The sequence below is a fragment of the Apiospora hydei genome, assembly GCF_038363865.1.
Source record: "Apiospora hydei strain CBS 114990 chromosome Unknown utg000004l_segment0_segment0, whole genome shotgun sequence".
NCBI classification, from domain to species: Eukaryota; Fungi; Ascomycota; class Sordariomycetes; order Amphisphaeriales; family Apiosporaceae; genus Apiospora; species Apiospora hydei.
In genome coordinates, this window is record NW_027117363.1 from 3,409,123 (window position 1) to 3,421,818 (window position 12,696).

General features: G+C 53.2%; 8 protein-coding genes across 8 annotated transcripts; 4 read left to right on the top strand and 4 right to left on the bottom strand.

Annotated features, from left to right (window-relative positions):
* Positions 1–3: 3 nt before the first annotated feature.
* PG997_003602 (RNA recognition domain-containing protein) lies at positions 4–542 on the top strand (the record flags this gene model as incomplete). The annotated part of the gene is made up of 2 exons (XM_066807917.1): positions 4–20; positions 140–542. The coding sequence occupies 2 exons, from the start codon at positions 4–6 to the stop codon at positions 540–542; spliced, it is 420 nt and encodes a 139-aa protein (XP_066671535.1).
* Positions 543–865: 323 nt separating this feature from the next.
* On the bottom strand, positions 866–1,764 carry PG997_003603 (mitochondrial 54S ribosomal mL60 domain-containing protein; the record flags this gene model as incomplete). Its single annotated transcript, XM_066807918.1, has 3 exons — positions 866–1,083; positions 1,246–1,475; positions 1,715–1,764. The coding sequence occupies 3 exons, from the start codon at positions 1,762–1,764 to the stop codon at positions 866–868; spliced, it is 498 nt and encodes a 165-aa protein (XP_066671536.1).
* A 389-nt stretch (positions 1,765–2,153) lies between these two features.
* Positions 2,154–2,773, top strand: PG997_003604 (uncharacterized protein; the record flags this gene model as incomplete). Its single annotated transcript, XM_066807919.1, has 2 exons — positions 2,154–2,338; positions 2,461–2,773. 2 exons carry the CDS (start codon positions 2,154–2,156, stop codon positions 2,771–2,773), a joined length of 498 nt encoding a protein of 165 aa, XP_066671537.1.
* A 550-nt stretch (positions 2,774–3,323) lies between these two features.
* Positions 3,324–3,896, bottom strand: PG997_003605 (Histone H4; the record flags this gene model as incomplete). The annotated part of the gene is made up of 3 exons (XM_066807920.1): positions 3,324–3,487; positions 3,549–3,686; positions 3,887–3,896. 3 exons carry the CDS (start codon positions 3,894–3,896, stop codon positions 3,324–3,326), a joined length of 312 nt encoding a protein of 103 aa, XP_066671538.1.
* A 1,317-nt stretch (positions 3,897–5,213) lies between these two features.
* On the bottom strand, positions 5,214–7,007 carry PG997_003606 (uncharacterized protein; the record flags this gene model as incomplete). The annotated part of the gene is made up of 1 exon (XM_066807921.1): positions 5,214–7,007. One exon carries the CDS (start codon positions 7,005–7,007, stop codon positions 5,214–5,216), a length of 1,794 nt encoding a protein of 597 aa, XP_066671539.1.
* Positions 7,008–9,047: 2,040 nt separating this feature from the next.
* PG997_003607 (uncharacterized protein) lies at positions 9,048–9,536 on the top strand (the record flags this gene model as incomplete). The annotated part of the gene is made up of 1 exon (XM_066807922.1): positions 9,048–9,536. One exon carries the CDS (start codon positions 9,048–9,050, stop codon positions 9,534–9,536), a length of 489 nt encoding a protein of 162 aa, XP_066671540.1.
* Positions 9,533–10,251, bottom strand: PG997_003608 (uncharacterized protein; the record flags this gene model as incomplete). The annotated part of the gene is made up of 2 exons (XM_066807923.1): positions 9,533–10,074; positions 10,131–10,251. The coding sequence occupies 2 exons, from the start codon at positions 10,249–10,251 to the stop codon at positions 9,533–9,535; spliced, it is 663 nt and encodes a 220-aa protein (XP_066671541.1).
* Positions 10,252–11,109: 858 nt separating this feature from the next.
* Positions 11,110–12,205, top strand: PG997_003609 (NADH-cytochrome b5 reductase 1; the record flags this gene model as incomplete). The annotated part of the gene is made up of 4 exons (XM_066807924.1): positions 11,110–11,266; positions 11,321–11,402; positions 11,455–11,998; positions 12,056–12,205. The coding sequence occupies 4 exons, from the start codon at positions 11,110–11,112 to the stop codon at positions 12,203–12,205; spliced, it is 933 nt and encodes a 310-aa protein (XP_066671542.1).
* Positions 12,206–12,696: the final 491 nt, after the last annotated feature.

A 12,696-nucleotide genomic window follows, 5' to 3' on the forward strand; every position in this document is an offset into this window, starting at 1 on the left:
AAAATGCCACCACACTTTACGTCGGCAACCTGTAAGCAATATTTTCCGTGTTCGCTTCCCCCAAAGGCCCAAAGGGTCTATTTCCATGATCCTGTAAGGCTACCACAAGAAATTCAGAATAACTGACAACGCTCTCCAGCTCATTCTACACAACGGAAGAGCAGGTCTACGACCTCTTCTCCAAGTGCGGCGAGATCAAGCGCCTCATCATGGGCCTGGACCGCTTCAACAAGACGCCGTGCGGCTTCTGCTTCGTCGAGTACTACACGCACCAGGACGCGCTGGACTGCCTCAAGTACGTCGGCGGCACCAAGCTGGACGAGCGCATCATCCGCACCGACCTCGACCCGGGCTTCGAGGAGGGCCGCCAGTACGGCCGCGGCAAGTCGGGCGGCCAGGTCCGCGACGAGTACCGCGACGACTTCGACGAGGGCCGCGGCGGGCTCGGCCGGGCCATCCAGCAGACGGAGCGCCTCCGCGAGTCGGAGAAGAACCGCGACAGCGAGCAGGAAATGCGCGAGGACTACGGACGCCTGCGGTAAGAGCCTGCCGTGGTCGTGTTGCTCGCAGGTTTGGGAGGAACTTGGATTCGGTTGTATTGTACGATAAGATATACCCTCAGGGTCGTTCCTTCCTCGACCAGCTACTTCAGATGCCTATAGGTGTGCTGGGATTCCCCCGATGTACACGAGGAGGATTTTTGTTTTAGGAGGTTGAATCCTACACACGGTGAATCCCACAGAGCTCAGGGAGTAAACGGAACTGCATTGGTATGAATATTTGTTCTTGCTTAGTAATCGTGCCATGGTTGAAGTTATTTCGTTATTCTTTGCCTGCCGTGTTGATATACATGCACAAGGTCGTGTCACAGAAGCCTGAAGCTGGAGTTGCAATATTGTACAAAATCACCCAAACGCCTTGGTAGACCCCCCGTTGGGTCCCATGCTGATTCATTCGCATCTGCCTCCTCTCTTGAAGATTGTACAATATGCAAAGCACTATTTCTCCCCGCCACTCCCACACTTTGTCGTTTAGTATCCAGGGGGTTCAGTCGCTGCGATACTCTTGTCCACTTAGGCAGCTCTGTAGTAGATTTCTCCGTCAGTACTCTCGAGTCTCATATGATGATCTTCTCTCGCATTCCCCTCTCTCTTCCTCTCGCGCAGTGGATGCTTATACCTCGTATCCGCCCACACACACACAAACACACAAACGAAAGATGTGATAAAAAGTGAGGAAACATACTGTGAATGCCCTTCCGGTATCGCTTCTCCTTGCGGTCGAAGATGGTGTACTTGTCCTTGGGCAGCATCTCGGCCTCGGTGGGCATCGTCTCCTTCCACGTCTCGAGGGCAGTGAGCGTCTGGCCCTGCTTGGTGAGCGCGGCGTCGAGGGTCGCGACGACCGAGTCGACGGCCCGGAGCCGCCTTCGTTGCCGGGTCTTCTGGAAACGCGACAGTCGCCAGGGGGTCTTCCTGTTGCGAATGTGACAATCGCCAATGGTTAGCATATATGCCTGCTTTGGGATTGTATTTCGCAGTCGTCATGATCCTCCGCGCCCCGATCATCCAGTCAGTCGGTAGTCGGATGGTGGTGGGCTGGGTGGATGGGGATGCAATGCAGCCCTGTCGTTGCGCCTCCGAAGCGCTTGCTCCCTCCTCTGCAGACCTGCCGCCGCAGTCAATCGCTCCCGAAAAATCGCAGTACAACGTACCATAGAAGACCTCCCGACAGGGGGTTTGTGAATCGAAAAGCGCCGAACATGGTGAGGTGGGTGGTTTGGCTGTTCCTGGCGCTGGCTGCGTGCTATGGACCCGATTTGAGAGGCTCTGTGTCAAAAAGTTCGCAGCTTCACCCTCCAAATCGGCACGAGCCACACACTCCCCCGACATCCCTGCATTCCCAAGCTTTCGTCCGCCGCTGGGAGAGAGAGCCCGCTGCAGGCCCCACATCGGCCACCGCAACGCAGCAACTGTTCAGTGTTGCGCCCGCAGCAATTGATTGACTGTCGCAAGCAATTCCGTACCTAGATCGCCAAAGAGAAGAGTAGCACCCGAGAGACTCTCTTTAACCCCCTTGCTTGCCTGCCAAATTCTGTTCGGCTTCCTTCTCTCTCCGTAAAGGAATTTCTCTATTACCCCAAAACCAGCAATATGTCGTACTACTTCGCTATCGTCGGCACCCAAGACAACCCGCTCTTCGAGCATGAGTTCGGCACCTCCAAGCAGGGCGGCGACGGCATGTCGCGCTTCAACGAGGCAGCGCGACACATGAACCAATTTATCCTGCACAGCAGTCTGGACATTGTCGAGGAAGTGCAATGGGGCACAAGCCAGATGTATGTCGCCAGCAACCAACTCCTCTTACCCTGACCAGGGGGGCAGGGTTCTTGCTTCGTAAAGTAAATAGGCCTACCTACCTGCGTTACTAACATCTACTTCTCCTTCTGCTATTGAACAGGTATCTCAAACACGTCGACAAGTTCTTCAACAACTTCATATCGTGCTACATCACAGCGGGCAACATCAAGTTCCTCCTGCTCCATCAACCGACGACTCCCAACTCGGCGGCGGCCGCCTCGTCACGATCTTCCACCTCCATCGCCGCGAATCCTACGAGCCCGCAAACCGAGGAAGCTGTCCGCAACTTCTTCGTTGAGGTGTACGAAAACTGGGCCAAGACCATCATGAACCCCTTCTATCGCGTCAACATGGAGGTGCGCAGCCCTGTATTCCGACAGCGCGTCGCTGCTGCGGGGCGGAAGTACCTGTAAGAAGAAAAGAATCGGATAGATATTGCAGTGAATCAAGACAAAAGGGATGGTGTTGTGGCGTTAGGCGTAATTGATTAAAAGATACCAACACGAAATGCTTAAGGATTACGAACACAAATGTAGTGCCATGGACGTCGGTATTAGACAACTAATTTGGATCTCTCTCGCTATGTTTTGCGCCGCGTCATGCATGAGACCGAACATTATGCAAAAAGGGACGCATGCACGAATAGTCACAGAAGAAGGGTTCAAATTTGTTCATCGAAGCAGAGCTTTCGCAATGCTCAAGTGTATTCAGCGTACGATATAGCTGCAACAAGGCTCATCTGCCGTTCAGAGGCCTGTAGTCGGGAATTCATCGCAAAGATCCATGTCCATAGTAGTAACCTCCAACGCCAACAAGAATTCAGAGTGTATCATGCCATTCCCTGTAACCCAAACGCAAATAGTGCTGCTGGTACCGCTATTGCAGCATGCAACAAGGCCAGGAGCCGCCCATCAACAGTGTAACAGACAGATGTTCCAGGCAAGTGGAAAGCAGAAGGGCAGCTTAACCACCGAAACCGTACAGGGTGCGGCCCTGTCGCTTCAGAGCGTAGACAACATCGAGCGACGTGACTGTCTTGCGCTTGGCGTGCTCGGTGTACGTAACAGCGTCACGGATGACGCCCTCGAGGAAGGACTTGAGGACACCACGGGTCTCCTCGTAGATCACTGAAGAAGGAACGCGTTAGTACTTGGTGGAGAGAATGTGGGACGCGACAGGTAAACTTACTGGCAGAGATACGCTTGACACCACCACGACGTGCGAGACGACGGATAGCGGGCTTGGTGATACCCTGGATGTTGTCACGCAAAATCTTTCGGTGACGCTTGGCACCGCCCTTTCCGAGGCCCTTGCCGCCCTTGCCGCCTATAGAAGAACGATATTAGTACAACGAAGATGACAACAGATCATGACGATATCCTATGTATAGGCGCGTGTGTAGTGGATAGTGGAGACGCGTCTTGGTGTGTATGGAGGGGGATACACGCCAACAAGACCGAAAGCGAGTCGCCGCTACCGCCACACGCGCGCCAACATGGAAAGTAGGAAACAAGAGGTGCACTTACGTCCAGTCATCTTGGATGGTGGTTAGTGGTGTTTGTGAAGGTGTTGATTGATGAGAATGCTGGTTGACGCGATGGTCAAGGTGGTTGTTGTGATGGATGTTGATGGATCGGGAATGGAGTCTTTTCGGAAGAGAGAAAGCAGGTGAAAAGAGATTGGTGGGCGGGTGGGTTGGCTTATATGCTGTGGTGAGCTGATTGCAATCAGTAAAGTGGGGTGGGGAATGGTCTGGCTGATTTGGATTTGGGGGGGCAGCTGCGCTGTTGCGTTTTTGCGGCAAGGAATTAAATAATTAATTCAATACGGAAACGCTTGGGTTGATTTTCTCGACGAATTCCGGGGCGCTTACAAGGTCCGGAGGTGCCTGAGATTCTGGTGTGGTTTTTGGGGACTCTAGGGACTGTTGCATGGACTAGCTGGCCCCTCCAATGGGAAAGGCAAATCAGTTTCGGGACCCGCTTGCCTATTTGTAGTGCATACTTCACCAGTCGAGGTCCGTGCTTTCCTTCAGCTCTCGCCTTGAACACACCTACAACATTCAATTGTGTACACACGAGGCTTTGATCGACTATGAACGCGGCCATCACACACGCTCATTCTTCTCAGCCCAGGTGCTCTTTGTATTGCGGCGGCCTTTCTCCTTTCGCCAGGCACCCATGTCTTTCCTCTAACAGCTCCTTTATTCCAGGCCGATTCGCGAACCAGAGCCTGGAGCAAGGCAACTTAGCTGAGCTAAGCCTCATTTCATGTACTCCGTCGCGTAGAGAGAGCACGAGTGATGCCGTCACAACAAAGTGGTACACGAGGCAGCTATAATGAATACATGGGCACCCGCAAGGAGGCAACCATGACATTTATCAATGATTACTTAAGTAAGTAGGCAGGTGGTTATAGTTCATTTGACGGAATCGCCTTTACTCGCTCAAAATATCTGGGGGGAAACAGACGATTGCGGGATCTCGATCGATCTATCCTATAGTAGTACACTTGTCAACACCCTATGCATGATGGCTACCTATACACAAAAACGAACAACTGCCGCCGCCGCCGCATCAGCAGGGACACTAACAGTTCCTTCATTAAACAAAGACACCAAAAACATGCTGCCTAGGCCGCCTCGATCCTCTTTTCTCCTAAACGCCAATGCCATGCTGTGATGATACTCCGTTGCATGCCCTGCAACCAAGTATTCCTAACTCGTTGCGTCGTACCCTTGATATACTAAAACTCAACTCGCCGTAATCGCACGTCTTCGCAGATGCGTCACGGCCAGTCTATGTCGCTGTCGCTTCACTCTTAAAACACCAGCTCGTCTTTTCTTGTATGCATTCATGCCATCATCGAATCCTCGTAACTATCCTCCTCCTCTAAGCTCTCAATGGCCTCCTTGATTTGCTGGCTCGCCTTTGGATAGAGGTTAGCTGGAATCACCAAATAAAACATGACACAGAACTTGGGACATACCTTGGGATCTAGGTTCAATGCAATTGTGAAGTGGCGAACGGCTTGGCTCTTGTCGTTCAGCGACTTGTACAATTTGCCCAGCAAGAAGTGAACCGTGGCTTCGTCTGGTGCAAGGTGTTTCAATATTTCCAATTCCCTCTGGGCCGCGTCCAGCTGATTCAAGGCCAGAAGGGCGCGTGCCTTTTTGTACCGTGTTTGAGCGGCGTTGGGGGCCAGTTCCGTGGCCTTGCTGAAGTACTGTAGGGCCTGCACCGTCTGGCGTTGCCGTTCAAGCACATTTCCAATACAGCAGATCAAGACAGCGTTGGTGGGATTGATAACCGAGGCAGTGTGGAAATGGGTATAAGCTTTGTCATAGTTGCCAAGCTTCTCATATACACGGCCAATACCGTAGTAGGCGTTATAGTGTCGACGGTCAGCTGAGATGGCCTGGCGATAAGCCGTAAGTGCCTTCTCGTACTCTTCGTTTGCAACATGCTCGTGGCCTTGCAGTGTGAATGCGTAGGCAAACGAGGGGTTCAGTTGCGTTGCCCGCTTGAAGCATCGTAGGGCTTGCTCATGATCCCTTGCTAGTGACCAGGCGTTGCCGAGTGCACACCACGCCTGGGGCGAGTGCCAGGCGGAATCGACCAGGTCATGGGCAAGAAAGCAAAGGTCGGTTTCTCGCTTGAGAAACCACAGGATTGTCGAGTATACTTCCATATCCTCTAAACGTGTAGGGGCTAAGATCCGCAGTCTCCTATACTGCTTCTCAGCTTCGCCGTAGTTTGCCTGCTCATAGTACGCGCGGCCCATCTGCGACAATACCCATGGCGTTTCCTGGTGCACCCTGGGTAGCGAGTTGAATGCGACTATCGACTCTGAGCACTGAAACTGCGAAAGGGCGAAATATCCGGCGCCGAATTTCTTCAGCAAGTCCAGTAGATATTTCAAGGTTTCCTCGACCTTGACAGATTCTGGTTCCGCAGGTTTTACCATGGGGGCTTGTGGTGGTGGTTCTTTGATCCTCGGGGCCTCGGCATGATCCACGTCCATGCCATTATCATCCATCGGCTTTCGGTTCCCACTCACGGCTCGACCGACACTTGTGCCGCTGGATGTCGTTGGCCGCATAATTCTGGAGATAGGAGGCCTAGCCTTCTTCAGTTCGCGCGTGGCCGCTGCTCCAACGGTGGCAGCTCCCGAGTTGGCTTTTGAGTTGGCGCCGCGGAACATGTTGATTCTCGTACTCCGCCTCGGAGGAGCGCCTGGTTCCTCCGACTGTTGCCTCGGCTGGACAGGATGCCCAGATACTGTCCTCTTCCTTTCGTAACCCGGTACTGCAGTTGTTGGCGGTCTCAACGAAACCGAATCTGATTCCGGAGGGAACTCTTCCTGCACCTTGTCTTGGGGCCTTTGATTCCTTCTTGCCCCTAGGCGGTAGCTCACCTTGGGTGGTATGTCTAAGGGGTCGGCGGCTTGAGCATTTCGGGTTTTCTTTGGCGCGCCATGGGCAGGTTCATGAGCCAAGCCCAGCCTCGGGACATTCGGATGATCCTGAATATTTGTGGGTGGAGTTTCGAGGCCATCGGGTATACGAAGAGAACCGGACGCCATCCTAGTGCGCGCAGCGTTGATCTTCGCCATGAACTCATTTTCTGCTGTGTCGAATGAAGACATATTATTACTCAGAAACATTTCGTTCCCGCTTGCCGCACGATGCGCATCGAAGGGGTCCGCAGTTTCATATATTGCAGTCCGTAGAGAGGACTTTTTTGTAGCTGGTTCCAGAGGGTTTACAAAACCACCCCCACCCCCCCTGTTCAGATAGGATACCTGGGGCCAGGTCGTTTTCGAAACCTTGAAGCAGCGTGTCGTTCAATTTGAAGATGTTTGGTGTCCTCACATTGACCCCCATGTCGCAGAGCGCGGTAAAAGCGTCCCACATGAATGGATTTGATTTCAATGACTCCTCGAAACATATGATCGCTTTCTTTTTGTCGTCATATAAACGATAGAGCTTCCCAAGAAGACAGAAAACGGTGGCCGCGTCCGGGTGTGGGGCGCGGCTTGTGGCCGAGTGCCTCCCGAAACTTGTCTTGTGTGTCCATAGTCCTCTGGATTTCTCCAGTGCGGTGATGCCGTCCTTGTAGCGCTCCAGTGTCAGACATGCCTGCGCAAAGACGAAAGCACAGCCGAGGTGGCTCCTCTATAAGCCACAGCCTTGCTGTACTCGCACGCCGTCCGGTAGTCACCAAGGCGGAAATGGCTGAGGGCTAGCAAATAAATGGATTCGCTCGAGCGTGGATCGTGAGCAGTCAGTCGTTCGGCATAGAATAGCGCGTTGTCGTACGAATAGTTGTCCAGGTGGTAATAGACCAGCTGCCTGAGCTGGCCACTAATGGCCGTGCTTGTAGGAGCCATAGTCGGAAGCTCTTTCCCGTAATCTCGAGGCTGGTACTATCTGCTGAAGGCCATGGGGTATGTCCTTTCAACAACCATGCGGCAACGGCAAGAGTATCCTCGTTCTTTGTATGAAAACAGATCCGGCGCCAGGGTCAAGGGAAAATTCCTTAGACTTCCCGCAGCATAGAAAACGGGCGCGGGACTGTTTGGCGGGTACTGAACGGGACGCCGAAGAAGTCGAATACGAAGCTCGCGATCGATGTTATTAAGAATTAACGTGGTGGTCAATTGTACGTAGCCGAGTTCAGGAGAAAGGCGAGATTTCGAACACAGCTTGACTGCGAGTTGTGGGTTCGGGTGGTGAGGTACGTGAAGTGGGCGTGGCAACCGCGCAGGAGCATCTGGTTTGAGGTCGAGCCGATGTGAATTTCAAGAGGCGGCGCGGCGAGGTTGGGCCCATGAGAGCGGAACGGGGGTCAGTTTAAGCTCGCGGAGGTCGACACATGTCGCATGTACCTTTTCCGGTACAGAAGACAGGCAAAAGGGGAGGGGAGAAAAGAGTGTTATTTGATGCAGGTAGAATAGGAGATGCCCAAGAAACGGCCGGTCCTATGCTGCTCGAGTCGCGTCCAAAAACCCAGACCGCCTTCCCCGTGGTATAGTGGTGGAATGACGATTGTTGAAGGTGAATGATGACAGGGCGTTTTGCCTGGTAACCTGCTTCTTTCTCAAGCTTCGCGATGTTGTGGTTAGCCACGGGAGCGGCTCTTTCATTGGCTGGGTTGCGCCCCAAATGGCCGGCTTTACAGGCCTTGCAGGTCTTGGAAAGGCCCCTCCGTCGCCCAGAGGCCCGTGGCATGGCAACAGGAGCAGGGCAGAGCAGGGCAGAGCAGGGCGCCTAACCAGCCTAACCTTACTTTACTAGCAGGCCCACTTGCAGATTTTACGCCACTGGCAGCCTGGCATTTCGCTGTACGACGGTAACTTACCCACAGCGACTATTTGCGCCCGTTGAGCCACGTCGAGCTTTCTCGAAGCGATAATTCGACCTCCTGATGTTCTGGCATGAGACGAGGTTTAAGGTAGGCACCTAGTATGTAGCACCATCCCCTAACAAATACCACAATCGGGCTCAATTGGATCTGTCACCACATACCACCACACAATTCAATCATCTCAATCAGGAACCCTTCTTTCCACCACCACAGGCAGAGACTTCTCACGCCAGATACTTACCTAAGTTTGGCCCATCAATTAGGTACAGACAGCGCCAAGTCCTAAAGCAACGTCACTGTTAAGACCGCAGTCGCAGTCATGGCACAAAAGGCGCGGAAGCACATTGCCAAGGCCAACGCCGATGCCCTGAAGAACCTGCACTTGGGGACTCTCATCCTCCACTCCTTATTCGTCCTGAGTAACATCCTCTTTAGACGGCGGGCTCTTCTCCCCTATATCCTACTGTCTATACCCAGCTTCATCTGCGAGTATGTCCTCGAGCGTACCGGCCGCCCCAAGTTTGATCCCGCAACCAAGGCGCTGAGATCGGCTGGCGAGGACCTATCCGCACCTGGCCTCACCGAGTACATGTTTGATGTAATTTGGGTCACATGGGGGGCCATTGTGTCTGTCATTTTCTTTGGCAACTGGGGCTGGCTACTGTGGTTGGCTGTGCCTATCTATGGTGCCATCAAGGGCTATAGCCTCCTTGGTGCTGCTCGGGGAATGGCCTCTGGCATGCAGCAGCAGCAGCCGGATGCAGCAGCACCAGCTATGGGCAACAGGAAGCAGAGACGTGCCGCCTAAATGTGCTTAGGTTCTCCTGCGTCACTCAGGACCGGTTCGTGACAGCTCGGTTCTTTGGTCCATTCCTCCAGAGTCTCCTTATCGACGTCCTTGACCATGACGTGGATGTGTTCCAATGCTCTGACACTCTGGAGCGCAACCCAGTTCTTAAACCAAAGCACTCGGCTCTCGCCACCCGGCCCCAGTCGGTTTGCAAAATACCGCTTCACAAAGTTGTCGACCGTGCCGCGGCTTTCGGGTGTCATGTCTCCCGTCTCGGGATCAGTGGTGATTGGAGTCCTGGACCAGACTACAATATGTTTGATGTCGTCGGTCAGGCCGTAAGGCCAATCATTGAGCAGAACTCGGTAGTCAGAGGGGTTGTGGAAAGGAACTTGCGATGCAAAGACGAACGGAGGCGAACCCCACGCCTTCGGTAGTCGGTTCTCCAGGAGGTAATTGGTCATGGAACCGTACCGAGCTTTAGTTTCTTGCGTCCAGGTCATATACCTTCTTAGGTCGGAGGGTTTGCGCTTCAATACAGACAAGTTGTTTTCACCTACACACAGACGCTCAGCGGTGAACAAAGACTTGGGCGAATTCTGTGGCGTTTACCAATGACTTTCTTCATATCCTCCCAGTCATGATACGTATATTCTTCGTCTGTCAAGGAGAGAACCCACTTGTCGACCTCGGTGAGTGGAAAGGGCGCATCTTGAGCCGGTACGGTGCCCATATCGCAGGCCAACCACTTCACGTGCTCAACCTTTCCGAGTATGGTGATGTTTCTTGGCAGGTGGTGGGGGTGGGGTTCCAGGGGTATCAAGGACCCGTGGTAAATCCGACAGCTGCTAGATTGTAATGTAAAAAAGAGCGTCAATCAGGTAGCTGTCAGGTAGCTGTCAGATAGACTCCCGTCTGGCATGAGCAAACCTACTCCAGAGTTCGTCTAGGAGGCTGGCAGCTGGAGATGGGTTGCCCCGGCGTACAGTAGCGAGGCAGCGGTTGGGATGACCTGATATGGCTCACGTACCACTAGCGACTAGCCCCCGAACTTCGGATCTCCCACTAGGGAACAGATGGCCAGAGCCGGGAGTGCCTGTCGCCAAGGGCTTCTTCCAGGCAAATTAATTGATGGGCTAGGGACTCACCCACGCTAAACTCTAATCCGACATGTTATCCCATTCGTGATTGGGGGGTTTCTGCCGTCTCGGCAATAGGTTTGGCCGTCGTGGGAAGCTTTCCATCTCACCGGGTGGCAGGTGTTAGGTATTCTCCAGTGGCGTGGCTGGCAGACGGTGTTTCTAAGTACTGGCCAGTGTTCACTCGGTCCCCACATCGGAGTTTTCCATGCTGCTTGCTTGCTCGCTCGCTCAACAGATTGGGATTTCGGCCTTTTTTCCCTGACATTTGAGAGTGGAGGAAATCCATCGTGGCCGTCCCATTGTAAATCCATCCTCCCTAGAATCCAGGGTCGTGAGTCTTGTCGGTGCGATATACTGCGCACCTTCGTCCTGACTTGCCTTCAGGATCTTCTGTCCTTTTCACACTCTTTGAAAAATTCTCACGGCCAATTGGGCGCAGATTTTTCAACATGAGCGACGAATCTTTGGTCTCGAGCCGCAACATCAACGGCATCTACATCCCCGCAGGCTTGTTGGTGTTCGGCACCTTCATCGTCAAGAGGGAATGGGTCCCGTATGCTGTTCTTCTGGCCCTTGCCCTGGGCGCATGGAAATTCATCGACCAGCGTAAGTGTTACTGCCACCATCTCAACCTCCCGGCCTTCGCTAACTGTGGCGTAGAACCTAAGAAGGTCCTCAAGCCCGATGCCTTCCAGGAATTCGAGCTGAAGGAAAAGACAATTGTGTCCCACAACGTCGCCATGTCAGTGTAGCCCCGTTTCGCGATATGTCAAGCGTCAACTAACCAAGAACAGCTACCGATTCAAGCTCCCCGCCCCCAACTCGATCATCGGCCTGCCCATCGGCCAGCACATCTCGATTGGAGCCCACATTGCTCAGGAAGATGGCAGCAGCAAGGAGATTGTCCGTTCCTACACCCCCATCTCGGGCGACCACCAACCTGGCTATGTCGACTTTTTGATCAAGTCCTACCCGACCGGAAACATTTCCAAGTACATGGCTTCGCTTGCTGTTGGCCAGACGATCCGCATGAGGGGCCCCAAGGGCGCCTTTGTCTATACTCCCAACATGGTCCGCCACTTTGGCATGGTAGCCGGCGGCACTGGCATCACCCCGATGCTCCAGGTCATCCGAGCTATCATCCGAGGCCGAGCTGCTGGCGATAAGACTCAGGTCGACTTGATTTACGCAAACGTCACGGAATCGGATATCCTCCTGAAGGAAGATCTGGACTCCTTGGCCAAAGAGGACAGCGGCTTCAGAGTCCACTATGTGCTGGACAAGCCCCCTGCGGACTGGACTGGTGGTGTCGGTTACGTTACCGCTGAGATGCTTGAGGTGAGTGAAACGAGTGATGGGAACACGCAATGATGAAATACTAATAGCTTGCTACAGAAATGGCTGCCCAAGGCTGCCCCGGATGTCAAGTTGCTGATTTGCGGTCCTCCGCCCATGGTCAGCGGCTTGAAGAAGGCAAGCCAGAGTCTCGGCTTTGAAAAGGCTCGTCCTGTTAGCAAGCTCGCCGACCAGGTCTTTGCCTTTTAAGAGTCCAGGCTATATGCCTCTGCTGTTGACAAGTATATGATATCCAACGTTCTAGCGAGTATATTGCGCTTCGAGCTGAGTGCTCGGGCAACTACTTAGTCTTACTGATCTGGTCGTGGCACTTTTTGCACTTCTAGAAAGAGGCAGAGTTAGGTGTTATAATAATACTTAGTTCTATCCATATATATAACGATTAATAGAGTCAATGTCTAGTCTGCAACTACTGCCTGTTCAAAGTTGTTAACCATATAAGAGAAATAAGCCCGACGGTGTTCTTCTCAACATTGGGGGTGGCTGTCAGAAGGCATACAGGGCACGCGCCAACCAATACCTCTACGCAGCAGAATTGAACTCATGAGTCTCAAATAACAGGGCGGTGCTGACCCCAAGAGCGTCACCCGTCTCCAAAGAAGGGGCGAAGGGCAAAGGGCGGAGGGCGGAGGCGCACGAAACCACGTTGATCCGTATCAACGAACGACCGCTTGCTCTCG